This window comes from Calonectris borealis, chromosome W (genome assembly GCF_964195595.1).
Source record: "Calonectris borealis chromosome W, bCalBor7.hap1.2, whole genome shotgun sequence".
NCBI classification, from domain to species: Eukaryota; Metazoa; Chordata; class Aves; order Procellariiformes; family Procellariidae; genus Calonectris; species Calonectris borealis.
In genome coordinates, this window is record NC_134351.1 from 36911226 (window position 1) to 36933291 (window position 22066).

At 59.9% G+C, this 22066-nt stretch overlaps 1 protein-coding gene and 2 pseudogenes across 1 annotated transcript; 1 reads left to right on the forward strand and 2 right to left on the reverse strand.

The window, feature by feature from the left end:
* Positions 1-8995: 8995 nt before the first annotated feature.
* Positions 8996-10795, reverse strand: LOC142074709 (uncharacterized; annotated as a pseudogene).
* A 3493-nt stretch (positions 10796-14288) lies between these two features.
* Positions 14289-17512, reverse strand: LOC142074741 (killer cell lectin-like receptor subfamily G member 1; annotated as a pseudogene).
* Positions 17513-18226: 714 nt separating this feature from the next.
* On the forward strand, positions 18227-21676 carry LOC142074962 (uncharacterized). Its single transcript, XM_075135970.1, has 9 exons — positions 18227-18953; positions 19079-19153; positions 19270-19347; positions 20306-20356; positions 20436-20471; positions 20559-20603; positions 20797-20940; positions 21038-21362; positions 21541-21676. The coding sequence occupies exons 1-9, from the start codon at positions 18227-18229 to the stop codon at positions 21674-21676; spliced, it is 1617 nt and encodes a 538-aa protein (XP_074992071.1).
* The last annotated feature ends 390 nt before the right edge of the window (positions 21677-22066 follow it).

The following is a 22066-nucleotide window of genomic DNA, read 5'->3' on the forward strand; positions in this document are numbered from 1 at the left end:
TGGATGGTGGCAAATGCCCTGTGGGGGTGGTTGCAGCAGTGGAAGCAGAACAACTGGCAGCGCAGAGGTAAACCCATCTGGGCTGCCGCGTTGTGGCAAGATATTGCTGCCCGAGTAGAGAACCTGGTTGTAAAAGTACGTCACGTAGATGCTCACGTACCCAAGAGTCGGGCCACTGAAGAACACCAAAACAACCAGCAGGTGGACCAGGCTGCTAAGATTGAAGTGGCTCAGGTGGATCTGGACTGGCAACAGAAGGGTGAATTATTTATAGCTTGGTTGGGCCTATGACACTTCAGGCCATCAAGGAAGAGATGCAACATCCACCGCTCGTGATCGAGGGGTGGACTTGACCATGGACGCTACTGCACAGGTTATCCATTAATGTGAAACATGCGCTGCCATCAAGCAAGCCAAGCGAGTAAAGCCTCTCTGGTATGGAGGACGATGGCTGAAATATAAATATGGGGAGGCCTAGCAGGTTGATTATATCACACTCCCACAAACCTGCCAAGGCAAGCGCTATGTGCTCACCATGGTGGAAGCAACCACTGGGTGGCTGGAAACATATCCCGTGCCCCACGCCACTGCCCGGAACACCATCCTGGGCCTTGAAAAGCAAGTCTTATGGCGACATGGCACCCCAGAAAGAATTGAGTCAGACAACGGGACTCATTTCCGAAACACCCTCATAGACACCTGGGCCAAAGAGCACGGCATTGAGTGGGTCTGTCACATCCCCTACCATGCACCAGCCTCCGGGAAAATCGAACGATACAATGGACTGCTAAAGACAACACTGAGGGCAATGGGTGGTGGGACATTCAAGCATTGGGACACACATTTAGCAAAAGCCACCTGGTTAGTCAACACCAGGGGATCTGTCACTCGAGCTGGCCCTGCCCAATCAAAACTTCCGTGTACTGTAGATGGAGATAAAGTCCCTGTCGTGCACATGAGAAATATGCTGGGGAAGACAGTCTGGGTTACTCCTGCCTCTGGCAAGGGAAAACCCATCCATGGGATTGCTTTTGCTCAAGGACCTGGGTGCACTTGGTGGGTAATGCGAAAGGATGGAGAAGTCTGGTGTGTACCCCAAGGGGATTTGATTTTGGGTGAAAATAGCCAATGAACTGAATTGTATGATGTTTATTGCTATATAATATTGTATATCATGACTTCTATGGTTGCTATATGTCATATCAACGGTATTGCAGTAAGAATCACCCAAATTAATGAAGAATGAACTCTGATGAAACCGAGCAAAGTGCAACGATGATAGAACCGGACGAGCACAGTGATAATGGAACCAGAACTGGCTTCAGGATGCAACAATCCAGCACCACACACCATCTCTCCTGCCCTGAAAGACTGTTATGACAGATGGAGCCCAAAGTCTTGGCCTAAATGAACTCAACGGACATTTTAGAGGGATGGCCCATAGACTAAGGGAATGATATCTCTGTGTGTGTATATATCAAAAGGCAAGAAAGGTGGTGGTGCTTAACTGGAATGTATTGGAAAATGTGAGACCTGGGCATGACGTAGATGGTATAGAATAAGGGGTGGATACTGTCCTGGTTTTGGCTGGGATAGAGTTAAATTTCTTCCTAATGCTGTGTTTTGGATTTAGTATGAGAAGAATGTTGATAACACACTGATGTTTTCAGTTGTTGCTAAGTACCCTGCTACTCAAGGACTTTTCAGCTTCCCATGCTCTGCCAAGTGCACAAGAGGCTGGGAGGGAGCATAGCCGGGACAGCTGGCCCAGCTGGCCAACGGGGTATTCCATACCATGTGACATCATGCTCAGTATATGAATGGGAGGTGTGGTCCAGGAAGTAGCAATCGCTACTTGGTTATCGGTCAGCGGGTGGTGAGCAATTGCATTGTGCATCGCTCACTTTGTATATTCTATTATTAGTAGTGTTATTATTATTATTATCCCTTCTTTTTCTGTTCTGTTAAGCTGTCTTTATCTCAGTCCACGAGTTTTGTTTTGTTTTGGTTTTGATTCTCTCCCCCGTCCCACTGTGGGGGGTCGGGGAGTGAGCGAGTGGCTGTGTGGTGTTTGGCTGCCTGCCTGGTTAAACCACAACACCCAGGAAGGTACAGGCAGTGGTGCCATCAGCATGAGAAACTGCTGGGAAGCCCTAAGACCATGGGGAGATGGGGAAGTGCTGGGGAGCCCTGAGACCATGGGGAGCAAATAAGGAAGCCCTGAGACTGTGGAGGAAATGGGGGTGCGATGAGGATCCCTGAGACCGTGGGGGGGTGAATGAGGGAACCCTGAGACCATGGGGGAAAAAGGGGTGCAATGAAGAGCCCTGAGACCATGGGGGGGTGAATAAGGGAGCCCTGAGGCCATGGGGGATTTGAGGGTGCAGCAAACATCCCCAAGATCATGGGAGACAAATGAGGGAGTCCTGAAGCCATGCGAGGAAATGGGGGTACAGTGAGGAGCCTTAAGACAGTGGGAGAGATGGGGGAGCACTGGGGAAGCTTGGGAACACGGGGGAAAGGGTAGAGCCCTGCAACCACGGGGGAAAGATCCCTAAGACCATGGTGGGACTGGCAAGCCCTGAGCTGCCAGGGGGGTGATGAGGGAGGTGGGAACCACTTTGCTGAGCTGAACTTGGGCAGCTCTTGAGAGAGGAGGTGTGGAAGGAGGCCGGTGGAGGCAGCCCACGGCATGGTGAGGCCGGGAGGCTGGAACAGGATTACAGGAGGTCTCCTACAATCTCAGCTATCGTGTGAAACAAGGACTTGCTGTGTCTGGCTTCTCCTGGGGAGCCCAGACGTGGTCTCCCCAGTGACCGCAGAGGAGCAGGCTCCCTTCCCCTGGAGCTCTGAGCTCCAGCCACCACGGCCCACAGTGTCATTGGGCTCTGTCACCATAACGACACACACTGTTGACTCCTGTCCAGCCTCTGGTTCGCAGGTCCCCCAGGCCCGTTCAGCATGTCTGCTTCCATTGCTAGCCAGGGTCAACCCACCACAGCTAGCTCGCCCATCCTGACGCATGGCGTTTCTCCTTCCCAGCTGCAGGACTGTGGTGGGTGATATATACACACACAGAGATATCATTCCCTTAGTCTATGGGCCATCCCTCTAAAATGTCCGTTGAGTTCATTTAGGCCAAGACTTTGGGCTCCATCTGTCATAACAGTCTTTCAGGGCAGGAGAGATGGTGTGTGGTGCTGGATTGTTGCATCCTGAAGCCAGTTCTGGTTCCATTATCACTGTGCTCGTCCGGTTCTATCATCGTTGCACTTTGCTCGGTTTCATCAGAGTTCATTCTTCATTAATTTGGGTGATTCTTACTGCAATACCGTTGATATGACATATAGCAACCATAGAAGTCATGATATACAATATTATATAGCAATAAACATCATACAATTCAGTTCATTGGCTATTTTCACCCAAAATCAAATCCCCTTGGGGTACACACCAGACTTCTCCATCCTTTCGCATTACCCACCAAGTGCACCCAGGTCCTTGAGCAAAAGCAATCCCATGGATGGGTTTTCCCTTGCCAGAGGCAGGAGTAACCCAGACTGTCTTCCCCAGCATATTTCTCATGTGCACGACAGGGACTTTATCTCCATCTACAGTACACGGAAGTTTTGATTGGGCAGGGCCAGCTCGAGTGACAGATCCCCTGGTGTTGACTAACCAGGTGGCTTTTGCTAAATGTGTGTCCCAATGCTTGAATGTCCCACCACCCATTGCCCTCAGTGTTGTCTTTAGCAGTCCATTGTATCGTTCGATTTTCCCGGAGGCTGGTGCATGGTAGGGGATGTGACAGACCCACTCAATGCCGTGCTCTTTGGCCCAGGTGTCTATGAGGGTGTTTCGGAAATGAGTCCCGTTGTCTGACTCAATTCTTTCTGGGGTGCCATGTCGCCATAAGACTTGCTTTTCAAGGCCCAGGATGGTGTTCCGGGCAGTGGCGTGGGGCACGGGATATGTTTCCAGCCACCCAGTGGTTGCTTCCACCATGGTGAGCACATAGCGCTTGCCTTGGCAGGTTTGTGGGAGTGTGATATAATCAACCTGCTAGGCCTCCCCATATTTATATTTCAGCCATCGTCCTCCATACCAGAGAGGCTTTACTCGCTTGGCTTGCTTGATGGCAGCGCATGTTTCACATTAATGGATAACCTGTGCAGTAGCGTCCATGGTCAAGTCCACCCCTCGATCACGAGCGGTGGATGTTGCATCTCTTCCTTGATGGCCTGAAGTGTCATAGGCCCAACCAAGCTATAAATAATTCACCCTTCTGTTGCCAGTCCAGATCCACCTGAGCCACTTCAATCTTAGCAGCCTGGTCCACCTGCTGGTTGTTTTGGTGTTCTTCAGTGGCCCGACTCTTGGGTACGTGAGCATCTACGTGACGTACTTTTACAACCAGGTTCTCTACTCGGGCAGCAATATCTTGCCACAACGCGGCAGCCCAGATGGGTTTACCTCTGCGCTGCCAGTTGTTCTGCTTCCACTGCTGCAACCACCCCCACAGGGCATTTGCCACCATCCATGAGTCAGTATAGAGATAAAGTACTGGCCATTTTTCTCGTTCAGCAATGTCCAAGGCCAGCTGGATGGCTTTCACCTCTGCAAACTGGCTCGACTCACCTTCTCCTTCAGCAGTTTCTGCAACTTGGCGTATAGGACTCCATACAGCAGCTTTCCATCTCTGATGCTTTCCCACAAGACGACAGGACCCATCAGTGAACAGGGCATATCGCTTCTCATTTTCTGGTAGTTTTTTATACAGTGGGGCCTCTTCAGCACGCGTCACCTCCTCCTCTGGGGATATTCCGAAATCTTTGCCTTCTGGCCAGTTCGTGATCACCTCCAAGATTCCTGGGCGACTGGGGTTTCCTATTCGGGCCCGTTGTGTGATCAGTGCGACCCACTTACTCCACGTAGCATCGGTTGCATGATGTGTAGAGGGGACCCTCCCTTTGAACATCCAGCCCAGCACCGGCAGTCGGGGTGCCAGGAGGAGCTGTGCTTCAGTACCAACCACTTCCGAAGCAGCTTGAACCCCTTCATACGCTGCCAATATCTCCTTCTCAGTTGGAGTGTAGCGGGCCTCGGATCCTCTGTATCCCCGACTCCAGAACCCTAAGGGTCGACCTCGAGTCTCCCCTGGTGCTTTCTGCCAGAGGCTCCAGGTAGGACCATTCTCCCCGGCTGCGGTGTAGAGCACATTCTTTACATCTTGTCCTGCCCGGACTGGCCCAAGGGCTACTGCATGAACTATCTCCTGTTTAATTTGTTCAAATGCTTGTTGTTGCCCAGGGCCCCATTTGAAATCGTTCTTCTTCCTGGTCACTTGATAGAGGGGGCTTACAATCAGGCTGTAATCTGGAATATGCATTCTCCAAAAGCCCACCACGCCTAAGAAAGCTTCTGTTTCCTTTTTGCTAGTTGGTGGGGACATGACTGTTATTTTGATGGTCACATTCATTGGGATCTGACGACGTCCATCTTGCCATTTTATTCCTAAGAACTGGATCTCCTGTGCAGGTCCCTTGACCTTACTTTGTTTTATGGCCAAACCGGCCTTCAGAAGGATTTGGACTATTCTCTCCCCTTTCTCAAAAACTTCTTCTGCTGAGTTGCCCCTGCCCCCAGATTGCTGCCCCTCGGGCTGGGTGCTGTACAGGGGCAAGTGCCTCTTCATCTCGGTGGAGAAGACGACCTGGTGGGAGAGCCAGAAGTACTGCAAAGAGAAATCCGCTCAGCTGCTGTGGGAAGAGGTGTCCATGGTGGGGATGCTGTCGCTGCCCCGCTGAGATCTGAGATGTGCCCTCTCTCCTAGGTACGACCGTTCTGCAGACTGCGGGCTGTCAGGTCGAGAGAAGGACAGGGAGATCACTCAGCAATTACCGTCACAGGCAAAACAGACTCGACTCAGGGAAATTAATTTAATTTATTACCAGTCAAATCAGAGTAGGATAATGAGAAATAAGAACAAATCTTAAAACACCTTCCCCCCACCCCTCCCTTCTTCCCGGGCTCAACTTTACTCCCAATTTTCTCTACCTCCTCCCCCCTGAGCGGCGCAGGGGGACGGGGAATGGGGGTTGCGGTCAGTTCATGACATGTTGTTTCTGCCACTCCTTCCTCCTCAGGGGGAGGACTCCTCACACTCTTCCCCTGCTCCAGCGTGGGGTCCCTCCCATGGGAGACAGTCCTCCATGAACTTCTCCAACATGAGTCCTTCCCACGGGCTGCAGTTCTTCACGAACTGCTCCAGCGTGGGTCCCTTCCACGGGGTGCAGTCCTTCAGGAACAGACTGCTCCAGCGTGGGTCCCCCACGGGGTCACAAGTCCTGCCAGCAAACCTGCTCCAGCATGGGCTCCTCTCCACGGGGTCACAGCCTCCTTCAGGCGCATCCACCTGCTCCAGTGTGGGGTCCTCCATGGGCTGCAGGTGGATATCTGCTCCACTGTGGACCTCCATGGGCTGCAGGGGGACAACCTGCTTCACCATGATCTTCACCACGAGCTGCAGGGAAATCTCTGCTCCGGCACCTGGAGCACCTCCTCCCCTCCTTCTTCACTGACCTTGGTGTCTGCAGAGTTGTTTCTCTCACATATTCTCACTCCTCTCTCCCAGCTGCTGTTGCGCAGCAGTTTTTCCCCCTTCTTAAATATGTTATCACAGAGGCGCTACCACCATTGCTGATTGGCTCAGCTTTGGCCGGCAGCGGGTCCGTCTTGGAGCCGGCTGGAACTGGCTCTGTCAGACATGGGGGAAGCTTCTGGCATCTTCTCACAGAAGCCACCCCTGCAGCCCCCCCGCTACCAAAACTTTGCCATGCAAACCTGATACAAGGACTCACTCTTTCCCCCATCCAACATCAGCAGGCTCCCATCAGCTGGTTTCTCCAGGCCCCTCTGAACATCAGTCCTGCCCTCCAATATACCCACCACTGCCCAGTTTGGTATTGCCCCCCAGCTGGCTGAGGCCATCCGCATCCCATCATCCAGGGCACCGGTGAAGGCTTCAAGGAGCATCGGTCCCAGGATTGACCCTGCAGGGATGTTGCCAGCTGGACAGGGCACTGCTGACACCCCCCTGCAGCCCTCCCACCATCCAGGTTTCCACCCACCTTCTTCTCCCCTTCTCCTGGACGTGTCTCCCCACTCTGCCAGGGAGGAGACCATGGGGAACCATGTCCCAGACCTCGAAGGGTCATAATAAAAGGCCCCCATTGCTCTCCCCTCATCCCCAGCCCAGTGTTCCCATGGCAGCAGGCAGGCAGGCGCCACTTGCCCTTGGTAAATACTGCCTGGCTCCCCCCAGCCACAACCATGTCCTCCCTGGACCATCGCATGCCCAGGAGGTCGTGCTCCATCTTCTTCCCAGGATCAAGGCTCTTCTCTGACAAGAAGAACAAGGCTCAACCCTAGGACAGGCTGCGGCTGAGGGCAGGTGATGGAGGGAGGAGTGACCTTTTGAGGAGTGGAGTGGGGAAAAGTGTCCCCCCCCCGTCTCCCCCATAAATTGGTTCTCCAAGGAAAAAAGGTAAAGAGTGTAATTATTAATAGTTTCCAAGAGCTGGCTCCCGAGGTACAGAGGTGACGGCAATGCTGAGTACAAATACCCGGTTAGACTCACGACCAATGATTTTGTCATATCATAAAACAGTGTTACACAGTGCAGCAAAATGATAACCTTGACCCAGTTCCGAGCAGTGATAAACAGCACAACAGGGAACATATACTGCAAGCAAGGTATTACATAACCCAACACTGAGAGCCAGCCCCACAACTTTGACAGCCAATACATCAACATTGTGACCAGCGACTATTAATCCAATATAATGAATGCTTATAACAAATTTTGCCTTAACACGCTTTGGTCAGATCTATCATTATCTCAACCCTTTGAGCCCCTTGTTGGGCACCAAAAAGGACTGTTGTGGTTTAACCCGGCAGGCAGCCAAACACCACACAGCCGCTCGCTCACTCCCCGACCCCCCACAGTGGGATGGGGGAGAGAATCGAGAAAAAAAAACAAACCAGTAAAATTCGTGGATTGAGATAAAGACAGCTTAATAGAACAGAAAAAGAAGGGATAATAATAATAATAACACTACTAATAATAGAATATACAAAGTGAGCGATGCACAATGCAATTGCTCACCACCCGCTGACCGATAACCAAGTAGCGATTGCTACTTCCTGGACCACACCTCCCATTCATATTCTGAGCATGATGTCACATGGTATGGAATACCCCGTTGGCCAGCTGGGCCAGCTGTCCTGGCTATGCTCCCTCCCAGCCTCTTGTGCACTTGGCAGAGCATGGGAAGCTGAAAAGTCCTTGAGTAGCAGGGTACTTAGCAACAACTGAAAACATCAGTGTGTTATCAACATTCTTCTCATACTAAATCCAAAACACAGCACTAGGAAGAAATTTAACTCTATCCCAGCTGAAACCAGGACACCCGGCAAGGCCCAGCCCGAAGCCCTGGGCAGGTGATGGAGGCAGGAGAAAGGGCAGGACAAGAGCTGTCGATGCTGAGGGAACAGGCAAGGGACAGGCAGTAAATCCACAGGACTCCCCGAAGAGGACAGGTCAGAGACACCAATGGCACCGTCATCCCCCAGCTCCAAAAAGATGCAAACAGCACATTCCGCACCAGCGCACCACCGACAGCCTCAGGGGAGCATGGCAGGCGGGAGCTGGGCTCCGCACCGGAGTCCTGGGTCACTGCAAGCTGTGCTGGCCGGGGCACACGGGAACACGCGCCCAGGTCCGGAGGGCTGGTGCAAGGTGGTATAAGTGTATGCGTGAGTGCGAGAGAGGGGAATAAGGTCTGTTTTCCATGAGCCTTGCTTTAAAATACAGACACCCTTTCCCAGCGCTTTGCAATGCGGTTGAGGCAATGCGTGCACAGGGGAGAGGGTCTCGGGGTGCACCCCCAGCTCCTGTCCCCGAGTCCTGCGACGGAGCAGGGTGGCAGCACAGTCACTCCTTGACCAGGAGAGGAAGGAGGGTCTTGGGTGTGCTACTCAGCTTTGGGGGCTGCTCGCAGCTCCACTGGTACTTTCTCCCGCATTTTGAACTCTCTATTTTCCCATTAGCTGATAGCCCGCAGTCTGCAGAACGGTCGTACCTAGGAGAGAGGGCACATCTCAGATCTCAGCGGGGCAGCGACAGCATCCCCACCATGGACACCTCTTCCCACAGCAGCTGAGCGGATTTCTCTTTGCAGTACTTCTGGCTCTCCCACCAGGTCGTCTTCTCCACCGAGATGAAGAGGCACTTGCCCCTGTACAGCACCCAGCCCGAGGGGCAGCAATCTGGGGGCAGGGGCACAGCTCAGGCACTTGCCTGCCTGCAGATGCTCAGGGGGCTCAGCCTGGCCGGGATTGGCCCCCGCATCTCCCCAGCAGCATCACTGCCCGTCTCCCCACCCTGCCACGGCCCTACCTGTATTCACGCAGGCGCACAGGCTGCTCACTGTGCTCTCGCTGGCCCTGAGCTTCCCCCGCGCCTCCTGCATCTCCTTCTCCAGCACAGCCAGCTCCCGCCTGGCACGCCCCAGCTCAGCGTCCCGGCTCCCCAGCTCCAGCCGGCTGCTGTTGCCCTCCCGCCGTGCTCGCTGCAGCTCCGCTCTGGCCCACGCCAGCTCCAGCCGCGTCTGCTCCAGGCTCTGCTCCTGCGCGCTCACCTCCTGCGAGAGGCGGCCCCACTCGGCCGCGTGCTCGCGGGAGGCATCCCACAGGCTGCGGGTGACCTGCCAGTCTGGGGACAGTCTGGGTGAGCTGGGGCATGGGGATGGGACAGTCCAGGCAGGGGACACGGGACTGCTCCTGCTCGGGGGGCTGGGTGGCCATGGCCCTTGCAAGGGGGAGTGGGAGAGGAATGTCTGGCTGTGGGCAGAGACAGTCCCGGGGGTGCCAGTGGGATGGGTAAGGAAGCCCCAACAGTGTCAAGGGGAGGGGAGGCAATGGGAGGCAGCGGGAGGTAATGGGAAGGCAATGGAAAGGCAATGGGAGGCAATGGGGAGGCAGTGAGAAGGCAATGGGAGGCAATGGGAGGCAATGGGGAGGAAATGGGGAGGAAATGGGGAGGCAGTGAGAAGGCAATGGGAGGCAATGGGATGGGAAAGGGAAGGCGATGGGAAGGGAAAGGGAAGGCGATGGGAGGCAAGGGGAAGGCAATAGGAAGGCAATGAGAAGGCAATGGGAAGGCAGTGGGAGGCATTGAGAAGGCAGTGGGAGGCATTGAGAAGGCAGTGGGAGGCCGTGGGAAGGCAGTGGGAGGCAGTGGGAGGCAGTGCAGGCAGATGGAGGGCAGCTCAGGGCGGCCAAGCAAGAAGCACCCTCTGGCTCCAACCGCCCCCCAGCAGCCCGGCCCTCACCCAGCCCCAAACCCGCTCCCGGTGCCCCCCTCCCCAGCTGCCCCCCGCCCCGTGGCCCCCACCCCGACTCACAGCAAGCCCCCAGGGCCGCGGTGGCCACCAGCAGCAGCAGCAGCAGGCTGGCTGCCAGCAGCCCCGCGAGGATGCGCCGCCGCCGGGGCCAGCGCCCTGCAAGAGATGAGCGGCCACGGGCATCACCCTGCATCCCTGCTGCCGCTGCCCGGTGCCCCCCCAACCCATCCTCCCCATGGTGGCGGCCGCAGCCGGGCTCTCACCTGGGCTGGTTGCCACGGGCACCGGCCCCAGCTGCACGTTCTCGTAGGGGCCGTGGGGCAGGCGGGGGCGGTGGGCGGCGGAGCCATGGCAAACCTCAGGTCGGCGTAGACCACGCTCTAGGCCATGCCCCGGGCTGCCCCGGGCGCCCGGATGGCTCCTGCTGTGCCGCGGTCGCCCCCTCTTTCGGGGCTGCAGAGGAGAAGTGAGGCTGGATTCTGCAGAAGCAGAAGTTTGCTGTGAGGTGCGGAAGATGGGAGCAGGAAAGCACAGCCGTGGGGACCGGCGCCCTGCCATTGGCCCCAGCGCTGCCATCCTGTCCCTTTCCACGCCCAGAAACCACTCAGGGTCCCCTGGGACCGCGGCGGGGCGGTGCAGCTCGGGGTTGGGGCGCTGGGCTGGGCCGTGGCAGAGCTGCAGGGCTCAGCGTACCGAGAACCGACCCAAATCCCTGGGACAGGGGAGAGAGGGGCTGACTTCGACGTGGGAACAGGTCGCTCTGGGGCTGGCCCCATCCAGGATGGAGGTCCCCCCTCTCCATGCTCTGCTCTGGGGTTTGAGCATCGTTGTTGTGCAGAAATGTTTGCCCTAATGCCTAAAAGGAGTTTCCACATTGCAGCTTGAGCTCTTGCTCTTCTCCCCTTCTCCTGGCCACGTCTCCCCACTCTGCCAGCGAGGAGACCGTGGGGAACCATGTCCCAGACCTCAAAGGGTCATAATAAATGGCCCCCATTGCTCTCCCCTCATCCCCAGCCCAGTGCTCCCATGGCAGCAGGCAGGCAGGTCGGGCAGGTGCCACTTGCCCTTGGTAAATCCTGCCTGGCTCCCCCCAGCCACCACCATGTCCTCCCTGGGCCTGGACCACCACGTGCCCAGGTCATGCCCCATCTCTTTCCTGGGGATTGGGTGGAAGCTGCTCAACCTTTAGCTTTCCAAACCTCCTTCTTGCCCTCTTTGAAGTTGGCCATGATTTTTGCCTTTCTCCAGTCATGAAGTACTTCTGCTCTTGTAGAGATGATGGAGAGTGGTCTTTCAATGCTGTGCTCCACCAGCACCCCTGCACACCTCCAGTCCTGTCCCAGGAACTGGCTGTGTCCAGCTGTGTCCAGCTGGTCCCCAGCTCAGTGCCCCTCTCTGAAACGTGCCTTTCTCTGGATGTGGTTCAGTAGAGGCCTCTGAGATGCTGAGGGGCTGGAGGTCGGGACCGAGGAGGAGATGCTGTGAGCGCTGGGGTTGTGGCCTGGGGAAGGGAAGGCAAAGTGCGTGTCATTGCTCTCTGCAACTCTCTGGTGGGAGTTTGGAGCAATGCCGGAGCCAGGGTCTTCTAGGAGGGGACCAGGAAGAGGACGAGAGGCAGCGGCACAAACTACATCATGGGGAAATTCCCATTCCCAGAGGCTGGGAGGGGAAATCTGCATCCGCAGAGACCTTCAGCCCTCCACGGGTCTGGCCCCAGGGCAATGTGCTCCTGTGTCCAGGCTGGCCCTGCTCTCCTCCAGCTCTCCCCTGGCCCAGGGATTTGGGTCCATCCTTGCTCTGCCAGTGCCCTGACCTCAGGCTGCGCTGCCCTGGCCCTGCCGTGTGCCCGGGGGGACCATGAGCACTTTCGGGGCGTGGGAGGGGATGGACTGGAGGTGCTGGGACCAATGAGAGGGTGCTGGTCCCTGCAGCCGTGCCTTGCTGGTCCCATCTGCTACAGCTCAGAGCAAACTTCTGCTTCTGCTTCTGCAGATGCCGGCCGCGCTTCTCCTTTGCATCCCCAAAAGGCATCCCAAAGGCAGGGTGGGAGCCAGCAGGGCAGGAGCCAGCAGGGCTTAGGGCTTGCCCAGCGCTTGCCCACATGGCCCAGAGCGTGGTTTATGCTGACCTGAGGTTTGCCAAGGTGATGGGGGGCCGGAGCACGGCCAGCCAGGCGCTGGAGGCAGGTGAGAGCCCACGGGAACGCCCCTGATGCCCCCGCCATGCCCATCCCCATGGACTCAGACACTCTCCCCTGCCTTCTTCCAACAGCCCTCGGCATGGGCGAGGCAGAGAGCCCCTACGAGAATGTGCAGCCGGTGCCAGTGGGGCAGGATGGGGACGGGGCCCAGCCCAGCCCAGGTGAGTGCCTGGCTGGAGCCCAGGGGACCCGGGGAGGTCCTGGCACGGGTAGTGGGTGGTGTTTCAGGGTGCTCCCACTCCCGACCTTGAAGAGAGGAAGCGCCCACACCGTGCCACCTGTGCCATCATACTGCCATTCTGCTGCCTGCAGACAGGAGGTTTCCTGGTTTCCAGTTGGAGGTGGCAGCAGGTGATGCCCGTGGTCGGTTGTGTCTTGCAGGGTGCTGGTCCTGGCGGTGGTGCATCCCTGTGGGGCTGCTGGCAACCTGCCTGCTGCTGCTGGTGGCCACCGTGGCCCTGGGGGCTTGCTGTGAGTTGGGGGGGTGGGCACTGTCAGGGCTGGGGGTGGCTGTGGCTGGGCAGCACAGGGTGGCAGCTGGGCTGGGGTGAGTGCCGCGGGTGAATAAGCGGGTGAATAGAGGGATGCCCACACATGTTGCTTGGGGCTAGGTCCCTCTGCCCCATCTGCCCCACGCTGTCCTGTATCCCTCGCATGTCATGGGTGCCTCCCTTGCCTCCCATCACCCATCTTCTCCACCTTCTTCTCCCTTTCTGCTCCTTTCCTTTCCCTTCCAGGCCTTGCCCAGCCTCGTATTGCTGTACTCTCCCTGTCCCTGCCCTGCTCTGTCTGCTCCTACACCCTGTCCTGCCTTGCCCTGCTCTCCCCTGCCAGGTCCTGCCCAGCTCCTGACCACACACTTCCCTGCCGTGTCTCTCCCATCCTTTCCCATCCAGCATGGACACCTCCCTGCCTTGCCCTGCCCTGCCTGACCCAGCCATGCCCACACTACCCCCTGAGCAGGGTCAGTCCCGTGTCCCCCTGCTCGGGCGGTGAGCGGTGGAACCATGGCAAACCCAGGTCGGCGTAGACCACGCGGGCGGGTGCTGCCCCAGGCGGCAGCAGTTTCGGGGACTCAGTCCTGCCCTGCTCCACCGCGGTCAGGTGGCAGGCTGTGGCCAAGACCGTGTGGGGTCGAGCCACTTCTTCATATGCAGACAAGCAGTAGTCGTCGTGTTATTTGCAAAAAGTGGTTTTATTTCTGAGGTCGCTCTTACTTTGGGGGGAACGAGCTCCATCCCGGGCAGCATGCTCTGCATCCGCCTCTCCAGGCTGTGAGGAGCCCCTGGAGCCTGTGCGTAGTGGCCACAGTGGGGCCGTGCCCCGCCACGCCACACCTTCCCCATCCCACCCCCTGCCAGGAGAGAGGGGCTTGGTCCTCCGCATGTGCCAGGAGGGACACCCAGAGATGTCCATGCGGGAGCTGCGTGCTGCTGGCACGACCCAGGTGGCCGAGTCAGTGAGCTGGAGGAGGCACATCATCCATCCCACCACCCTCATTCCCCAAAGCCAGCCACAGTGTCTGAGTGCCAGAGTTTATTGGCAAAGTGCAGAGATCTGGGGGGGGTGAAGAGCTCTGGGTGAGGAGGCGGAGGTGCCCAGGGATGCCCATGCGCTTGGGTTGAGCAAGGCTGCAGGGGGAGCACAGGGTGGTGGGACAGCCGGGCTGGAGGTCCCCATGGTTACCAAGGCCCCACACAGGTGTAGGTGGTATTTCCCCAGAGGAAAGCAGGGAGTGAAGACCGGAGCCACTGCAGGGCTGCTGCGCTCTTCTCGCAGACCCAGTCGTGGGCTTCCCTGCAGAGGCTGCCGGACAGCCCCGAGCCTGACACCCTGCCACAGGCCAGGAAGGAGCTGGTGGAGCACTGGATTGGGAAGAGCCTGCAGGGAGAGAGTGGGCTGAGATGGGATGGGCGGGATGGGCTGGCCCATCAGCAACTCCTCCAGCCAGGGACCAGAGGCTGCACAGAGATGCTGTGGGGGCAAAGCTCGCCCTCCTCATGGAGCACTGTCCCCTGCCACCCTCCTCCCCATTAGGACACATGCTCTGATTCCCCCCCACCACCACCCCTGCCTGCTTGGCATGCAGCCCCCAGCCCCATCATGCACGCAGCACCCCTAGGCCCCTCCTGGCAGGGCTCAGCACCAGTTGCACCAAGCACAGCCCCATGCTGGGAACCTGCTTTTGGGGGACCCCCCCAACCCCTCACCCAAGCAGGGTGGGGGCACTGGGGTCAGGCCCCTGCAATCTTCCCTTCCCTAAAATGCCCCAGTGCAGCCCTGGGGAATTGAGAGGTGGCCAAGATGTGGAGCACGTCCCTGCCCTCCAGTGGGCTGCCTGTCCCCCCCATCACCTCCCCGAGCCCTGGTGTTGGACCCTCAGCAGCCCTGGCTGGGGACAAGCTGACAGCCTCACCCCTTCAAGTGCAGTGCCATCCAGCCACTTCCAGTCAGACCTGGAGCCATCCCGCTTCAGCCTCACATGGAAGACCTCCATGTTGGCCATGCGCACCAGGAAAGCCTAGCACAGGAGAGGACCCGCATGAGCTCCCCAGGGGGACACCCAGCCCCAGCCACGTGATTAGCAATGGGGGCTGCGCAGTTCGGGCACAGCATTGCCGGCTCCCTGCCTGGAGGCTTGGCTGGGCTTCGGGCACGTGGGCCAGAGCCAGGGAGCTGAGACGATGCTGGTGATGGCTGGGTGACTGCTGAGGGACCTTGAGGTGGTCACCAACACAGCCTAATGCCCGTGGGGGGTTGGACCGGCCAGGCTGGGCGCACTCACCAGGGTGGCGTTGGCTCAGACGGTGACCAGCTGTGCCTCTCTGGAGCAGCAGTCCTCTCTGCTCTGCTCACAGCTCTTTTTGGCAGAGGAGAAGTAGTAGCACTGCCCTGCATCCCAGAGCCAGCTGTCCGGGCAGAACTGGCATCACCCTGCACACCAGAAACGCAGCCTGGGGGAGCAGCCAGGACGGGGCAGCCAGCAGGAGCTGCCACCAGCCCCCAGCCCAGAGGGAAGCAGGGTGACAAGGGGCAGCCAGGGTGCCAACCAACCCAGCGTGCTCCTGCAGCTGCCCCATGGAGAGGACCCTCCATTTGCCCTTACTCTGGAGCCCAGCTCCCACATCCCAGCCCCAGCTCCCCAGCGGGAGCCCCAGGGGAGATGGGTTGGTTACACGAAGGTGCTGGCAACGGGCAGGTGGGTCAGGGAGGGGAGCTCCAGGTTTGGGGGTGTGATACAAACATAATTTGCAAAAAGTGCTGAGAACGCAGCCAGGATTTCAGCTTCACCAGAGGCTGGTTGAAAGAGAGCGCCCGATGCCGTTTGGCATGCAGATGCTCGTGACAGCCGTGAGCCTGGTGTTGGTGGCGTGCCCAGGCAACACTGAGCCACGCTGGGGTCATCTCTTCCAAAGGGGTCCCAGCAGTGCAGCCTGTTCAGCAGCGCTGGGGCAGCTCTCCATGCCGTGAGCCAGGGGACAGGCAGCAAGGGTGGAGGAAGACTTGCGGAGGACACACACGTTCTGGAGTAGGGACAGATCCTGCCTCTTGAAAGGAGCAGCCAGGCCCTCTCCAAACCTCGCCCAGGAGCCTGCCGGGCTCTCCTACCTCGCAGTGTCTGTCGCCCATAGCTGGGGCTTTCCTCCATGCTCCAGGGACCATGGGTGCAGCTCGCCTGTTGTCCTAAATCTACAGAAGATGAGCACAGGAGTGTCCCCGCCAACCCTGGGCTCTTGCTCCCAGCAGCATCCAGTGCCCTCTCCCACGGGACAGCCCCGCGGCTGCGGCTGAGGGCAGCCCCCCCTTTAGGTGACCTGCCAGCCAAGCCTGCCAAGGTCCTTTGTGGCTTTTGCTGTGCTTAGGAGCCCATCACATGACAGGCTTTCGGGGAAAGTGCTTCTGCCTTTTGGTTTCAGTGTCACCGCTCTCCCTCCTGTCTTCATTTTGTTGCCATGTGATGAAGCAGGATGCCCCAGTGCTGTCCCTGAGCCCACGCTGTCTCCCCGCCTTCCTCTCCCAGCCAGGCAGGTGAGGTCTTGCCTTACCAATTTTCCTGCTTGCCCCAGAGCCCAGAAACCCACAATGCCCTCAGCCCCAAGCAGGAGGGCCCAGCTTCGTAGGCAGGCTGCAGCTCTGCTGCCTGCTGCAGCGGGGCCAGGGCAGCTGCACCCTCCAGCAGCCCTGGGGCTCAGTGCCCCTCCGGCACATGGACCCCACAGTGCCGACCTCAAGCCCTCAGCCGGAGAGGTCTGGGCGCAAGTGGGTACTCACAGTGGAAGCTCAAGCCGACGAGGATGATTTGTGCCACCAGCAGCAGCAGGGAGAGGAGAGCCAGGCTGAGGGCTGCCCAGCACCAGGGCAGCCGCACCGGCTGCTGAGGAGCTGAGAGAGGGAGTTAACCTGGGTCCTGGGGGCTTGGTGGGAGCGGTGGGGAGCCCCCAGCCAGGAAAGGTCTGTGAGCCCCAGGCAGGGTCTCAGGAGGCAGCAGGGGAGCCCAGGAAAACTGAGGGAGAGCCCATTTGCAGCACCTTGACCCTCCTAGAAGTTGTCTCCCTGCAGACAGTGCTTTGCATGGGGGGAGGGGAGAGCAGAGCAGGAGGTGCCTGTGTGTGCTGTGCCACACAGCTAGGGTGCAGTGGGCATCCTCTGCCCTTGAGCCCCTCCTGCTCCCTGCCCCGAGAGCAGGCAGTCTGCAACAGGGCTGGAGAGGAGCTATTTGGGAGACAATACCTGAAAGGAGGGAGCGGGATGAGCAGGGCTGGGGGAACGGCCCTGCAGAGGGCAAGGGGCTGCAGGAGGGCAGGGGACCTGCCAGGAGAGCTGGGGTGCCAGGGGCAGGGAGCAGCATGCCATTACCTGATGTGGGGGGCAAGTGCAGATCAGCATACATGACCCCCTCTTCCATCCCTCCCTCGGTCTCTTGTTCTGTGCCCCACGGGGGAAGCGGCAACCCCCTCCCAGCCCCCTTTGGCAGCCGGGTGTGACGTGAAATGGAACGTGTCGCTTCCTGGCAGGGTCCTCAGAGGCACCACCTGGGCCACAACCCTGGGGGGTTGCGGCACTGCCAGTGCCCGGGGCAAGGGGGAGCCCCAGCGAGGTCGGCACCCATGCGTTCCCGGCACGAGGGAACCCCACACCCCCGGCTCCGGGGCAGTGAGTGGTGGGGACAGCTGCTAGCTCAGACGTGGGGCCAGGGCTGGGCTGGGCAGCCTTGTGGAGGCTGCTTCCCCTGCCCCAACCCCTCGATGCTCAGCAGATCTGCCCTGGGGACTGTGCAGGGGACCTGGGCATCCTTGGGGAGCAGGACACGGGGCCCTGTCCGCGTCCCCAGGCTCCGCGCTCTCAGAAGCATCAAGGCCACGGGGTTTGCTCAGATGTGGTTTCTGCTGCCTTTTTTGCATGGGGCTGCAGCTGCATCTCAGCCCTGGAAAGTCGGCGGCTGGGGTGCTCCTTCCCCTCCCCGAGCCCTGAGGGCTGCCGTGATGGGCATCCCTGCCATGCCCTCGGGGGTGGGGGGCAGAGTCCCCCAGCCCCCCAGGGGTGGTCCTGCCCCGGGCTCCCTGCCGCACCGCGCACTTTCAGCCCTACAGACGGGCAGGGCAGGCAGGGCAGGGGCGGGATGCCTGCGGGCAGGCAACGACCCCCTCCGCCGGGCTGGCGGGTGATGGGGGGATGGCGCGGCCAGGACTACGTTTCCCAGCGGCTCCTCCCGGGGCTGCACATGCTCGGTGCGGCTCCCGGCGGCTCCCGGCAGCTCCCGGCGCGGCGCCCGGTGCAGCGCAGGGGCGCGTGGTGCGGCTCCTGGTGCGGCCGCCGGCGGTTCCCGGTGCGGATCCCCGCGGCCCCCGGTGCAGCTCCCGGCGCGGCGCGGCGCGGCGCGGCGCGGCAGACTCGTCGTGCGCCCTCGGGAGCGCACGGCCGAGACCCGGGGCTGAGCCCTGCCCATCCCAGCCTCACCGCCGGCCCGGAGCCAAGCTTTCCCCCGGCAACCACCCTCGCCCCCGGCAGCATGCCCCGCGGGCGAGTCTGGACGCAGGCGGAGGTCAGCAGCCTCCTGGCGCTGGTGGGGGGCTCGGGGGAGGCCGCCCTGCTCATGGCCTCCACGTCACGACCCAACGAGGCGCTGTGGCAGGAGATCTCCCGGGGGCTGGCGGCAGCCGGCTACGGGCGCAGCGTGGCCCAGTGCCGCTCCAAGTGGAAGGCGCTCAAGCAGGCTTTCCACTCGGAGCGGGAGACGCGCCGGAGGGCTGGCCGCCACTCGCCCCGCCTGCCCCCGCACTACCGAGCCATGAAGAGCATCTGGAAGGCAGCCGGGCGGCCCGTCTTCGGCGAGCGGAGGGTGCCAGGTGGGTGCCAGGGATGGGCGGGTGGGCTTGGCGGGTCATGGGGCGGCTAGATGTGGGATGCTGGGGGAGCGCTGGTGCTGCACGGCCACCTGGGGTCCCTTGATGATCTCTTTCTCTTCCTCTAGACCTGGTGAAGCTGCCCTCCAGGAAGCACAGGTCAGCCCTCACTGCCCATTCTCCATCCTTGCCAGAGTCGCCAGGTACCCGTGGGCTCAGGCAGCTGGAGTGGGGCTTGTCCCCGCTATGGGGTGGCTGGGACCCCTCGTCTCCTGGTTACTGAAGCTCTTTTATGCACCCCCTCACCCTCCCTCTGCAGAGCACAATGTTGGCGGGGACGCCCTGGGCATGCTGCTGTCCCCACTGATGCAGTGTGCGAAGAACAAGCCAGAGAGCCGTAAGTACTGGTCTGCCCCGCTGCACTGGGCTGCACAGCCACGGCTCCAGCCCAAGCTCACGCCAGCATGATGGGAATGGGGGGCTCAGAGGGTCAGGGGTGTTTTCTTCCCAGGAGGGACCCATCGCATTGTGGTCCCTCAGCAGGGATGCTCGCAGATGGGGGAGTTGGGAGCTTTGGCTCCAAACCAGCCCCAGAGCGTGAGGGGATGAGGACGGCTGAGATGGGGCAGGAGGGGGTCCCCGGCTCTGACCCAGCCTCAGGGCATGACAAGGCTGCTGGCTGCCCTGGGGCAGGTCGTGGGGCTCAAGGTCTCTAAGGGACGGTGGCCCCGATCCAACCCAGGAGGCTCTCGCGGCTGTGCGGCACTGCAGGGCATGTGACTCCCCTTCTTTCGGCAGGTCCTGGCTCCCCTCTTCCCCAGTAACACCATAAAGCTTTGGATGAGTTAGGACTGGGTGTGAGGGCCAGAGGTGCCTGCAGCTCCCCTGCCCTGCAGCGCACCCAGGGGCGGATCCTGCGCCCCCCTCGCTGTGTGCACTCCCAGGGGTTTGGCACTGAGGTGATGCAGGATACGTCCCTGGGTCTGATTTGCGTGGGTGCCCCAGCCAGCATCCGCACTGGGTAATTGCCTTCTGTCTCCCTAAATTCCCCCTGCAGTTTCAAGTGGATGTGGAATTCCCCTTCACTTCCAGTCCTAATCTGTTGTGTAGCGTTGCTGTGTGCTGCTGCCTTCCAGCCCAGGGGTGGCTGCATTGCAGTGGTGGGTGAGTGACTCCTGCTTTTGTATCTAGCTCGTGAAACGCTTTGGAGCCCTGCAGGGCGCTGTGGAGCTGTGGCTAGGGCATGTTGGGCTGTGGGGCTGGCTGGGGCAAGCCAGGCAGACCCCAGGCTGGTGGCGATCCCCCAGCAGGTCCCGTCAGACAGCGCATCTCTCCTCTCTGCTCTCTCCCAGCAGCCGGTGGGGACCACATCGCTGGAGTGCTGCCCACTCCCCCTGCCATGCCACGTAAGGCTTTCCTTGCCCTACTCGGCCTGGTAAACCCCCTCGGCCCCACGAGCAGGGTCTGATACGGTTCTTGTTGCAGACGCCAGTCGCTGCTTCCCTCCCCTTCCCCTCCTGGGTGAGTACTGTGCCCAGGTGGCCATGCTTGTGCGCCCCGGGGCAGAAGGCAGCCGCAGCTCACGGGCTGGGTCTGCTCTCCTTCCAGGCTATCACACTGCCCTGAAGCAGGGAAGAGCTGAGCGAAAGGCTGGTAAGGGTCTGCGGCTTCGAGCAAGTCCCCCTGCTCTGGGAGCAGCTCTGTCCTGTCCTGCCCATGGGAACGGAGGGCAGGGGCTCCCGCAGGCAGTGCCCACCCGGGGTTCTGCGGCGGGATCAGGCTGAGCACGGGGCTTGGGTGGCTCCAGCACCCTGGTTGCTCCCTCCATGCCAAACCATCATGGCAGGTTTCCCTGGCGAGACATCCCTGGGGATGGGAAGAGGAAACCGAGTGCTGCCAGTGGCTGCCGCAGCCCCGGGCTCCCCTGGGACAGCTGCTGTAATTGAGCAGCCGGCAGCAGGTGAAGAGGCGTCAGACGCAAGCCCGCACGGTGGGTCCTCCCTGCAGTGTCCCAACAGCCGCACTGCATGCAGGGCTCTTGGGGCTGTGGTGAGGGGTTGCTGCCGCTGACCCCTCTCTTGCTGCAGGCTCCGGCGTGGCGGGCTTGCTCCAGAGTGTCCAGCAGCTGCTGGTGCAGATCCTGCAGACATCGCGGCAGCAGCAGGCGCTGCTGGAGAGCCTGGCCAGTGACACCATCTCCCACCTCCACCTCCTCTCCCACAGCCTGGTGCAGGTGGGCGAGACCCTGCAACAGCTCCTGCTCTGGCCGCAGATCCACCTCGGCCACTACGTTCCCCATGTGCCCCTTTTCGAGGGCGGGCCTGGGGTGCCCTGCTCCCCTGGCACTCCCCACACCTCCCCAGATCAGAAAGAGGAGCCTTGGGTGTCCCCTGCCGCTGGCTGCACCCCCCCGTGAGTGCCGCCATCTCTGGCCCCAGGGGCAACGGCTTCGCTGTACACCCGCGGCACAAATCTTTATAGCAGAGGCCCTGGATATTTTGCAAGTTTATAGAAGAGACGCATTTTAATAAAATTAAAAATAGCTTTTGTACCAGCGGCGACAATTGACCGATTCTTTCCCCCTCTCCAGGGGACATTCCCCTTCTCACTTTCGAGATGAGCAGAAGGGGAACTCGGCTATTTACAGCCTCCGAGAAACTCCTGGGCTGCAGACTGTGGGGCAGATGTACTTTCTCTGCCCCTGCCCGCTCCCCGACAGCTTCTAGCTGGACCTGGGGCCAGCAGGACCCTGGCCTGGAGGACATGCTGCTGGACTGCAGAGGGGAGCAGGGCTGCCACTGGGGCTGGGGAGGGCAGGGAGCCCGGCCGGGACACAAGCTGCATCCTTCTGCAAGGGAAGGGGCCAGGGTGGGCGATGCTGGGCAACACCGGGGCTGGGAAGGCAGCGTGTGCTGTGGCCGTGGTCCCTCGGTCACCAGCTCCTTGGCGGGTCACTTCCAGCAGGCAAGCTGGGGGCTTGCAGCATGCTGCGGTGAGCCCCCTCCTGCTCCTGCAGGCTCAGGATGTGGCTCACCATCAGGTAGCGGTAGCTGCAGACATGCCACGGCACGTTGTGCTTGGCAAAGCGGGTGCTGGCTCTCGCCCAGACCCCTGTC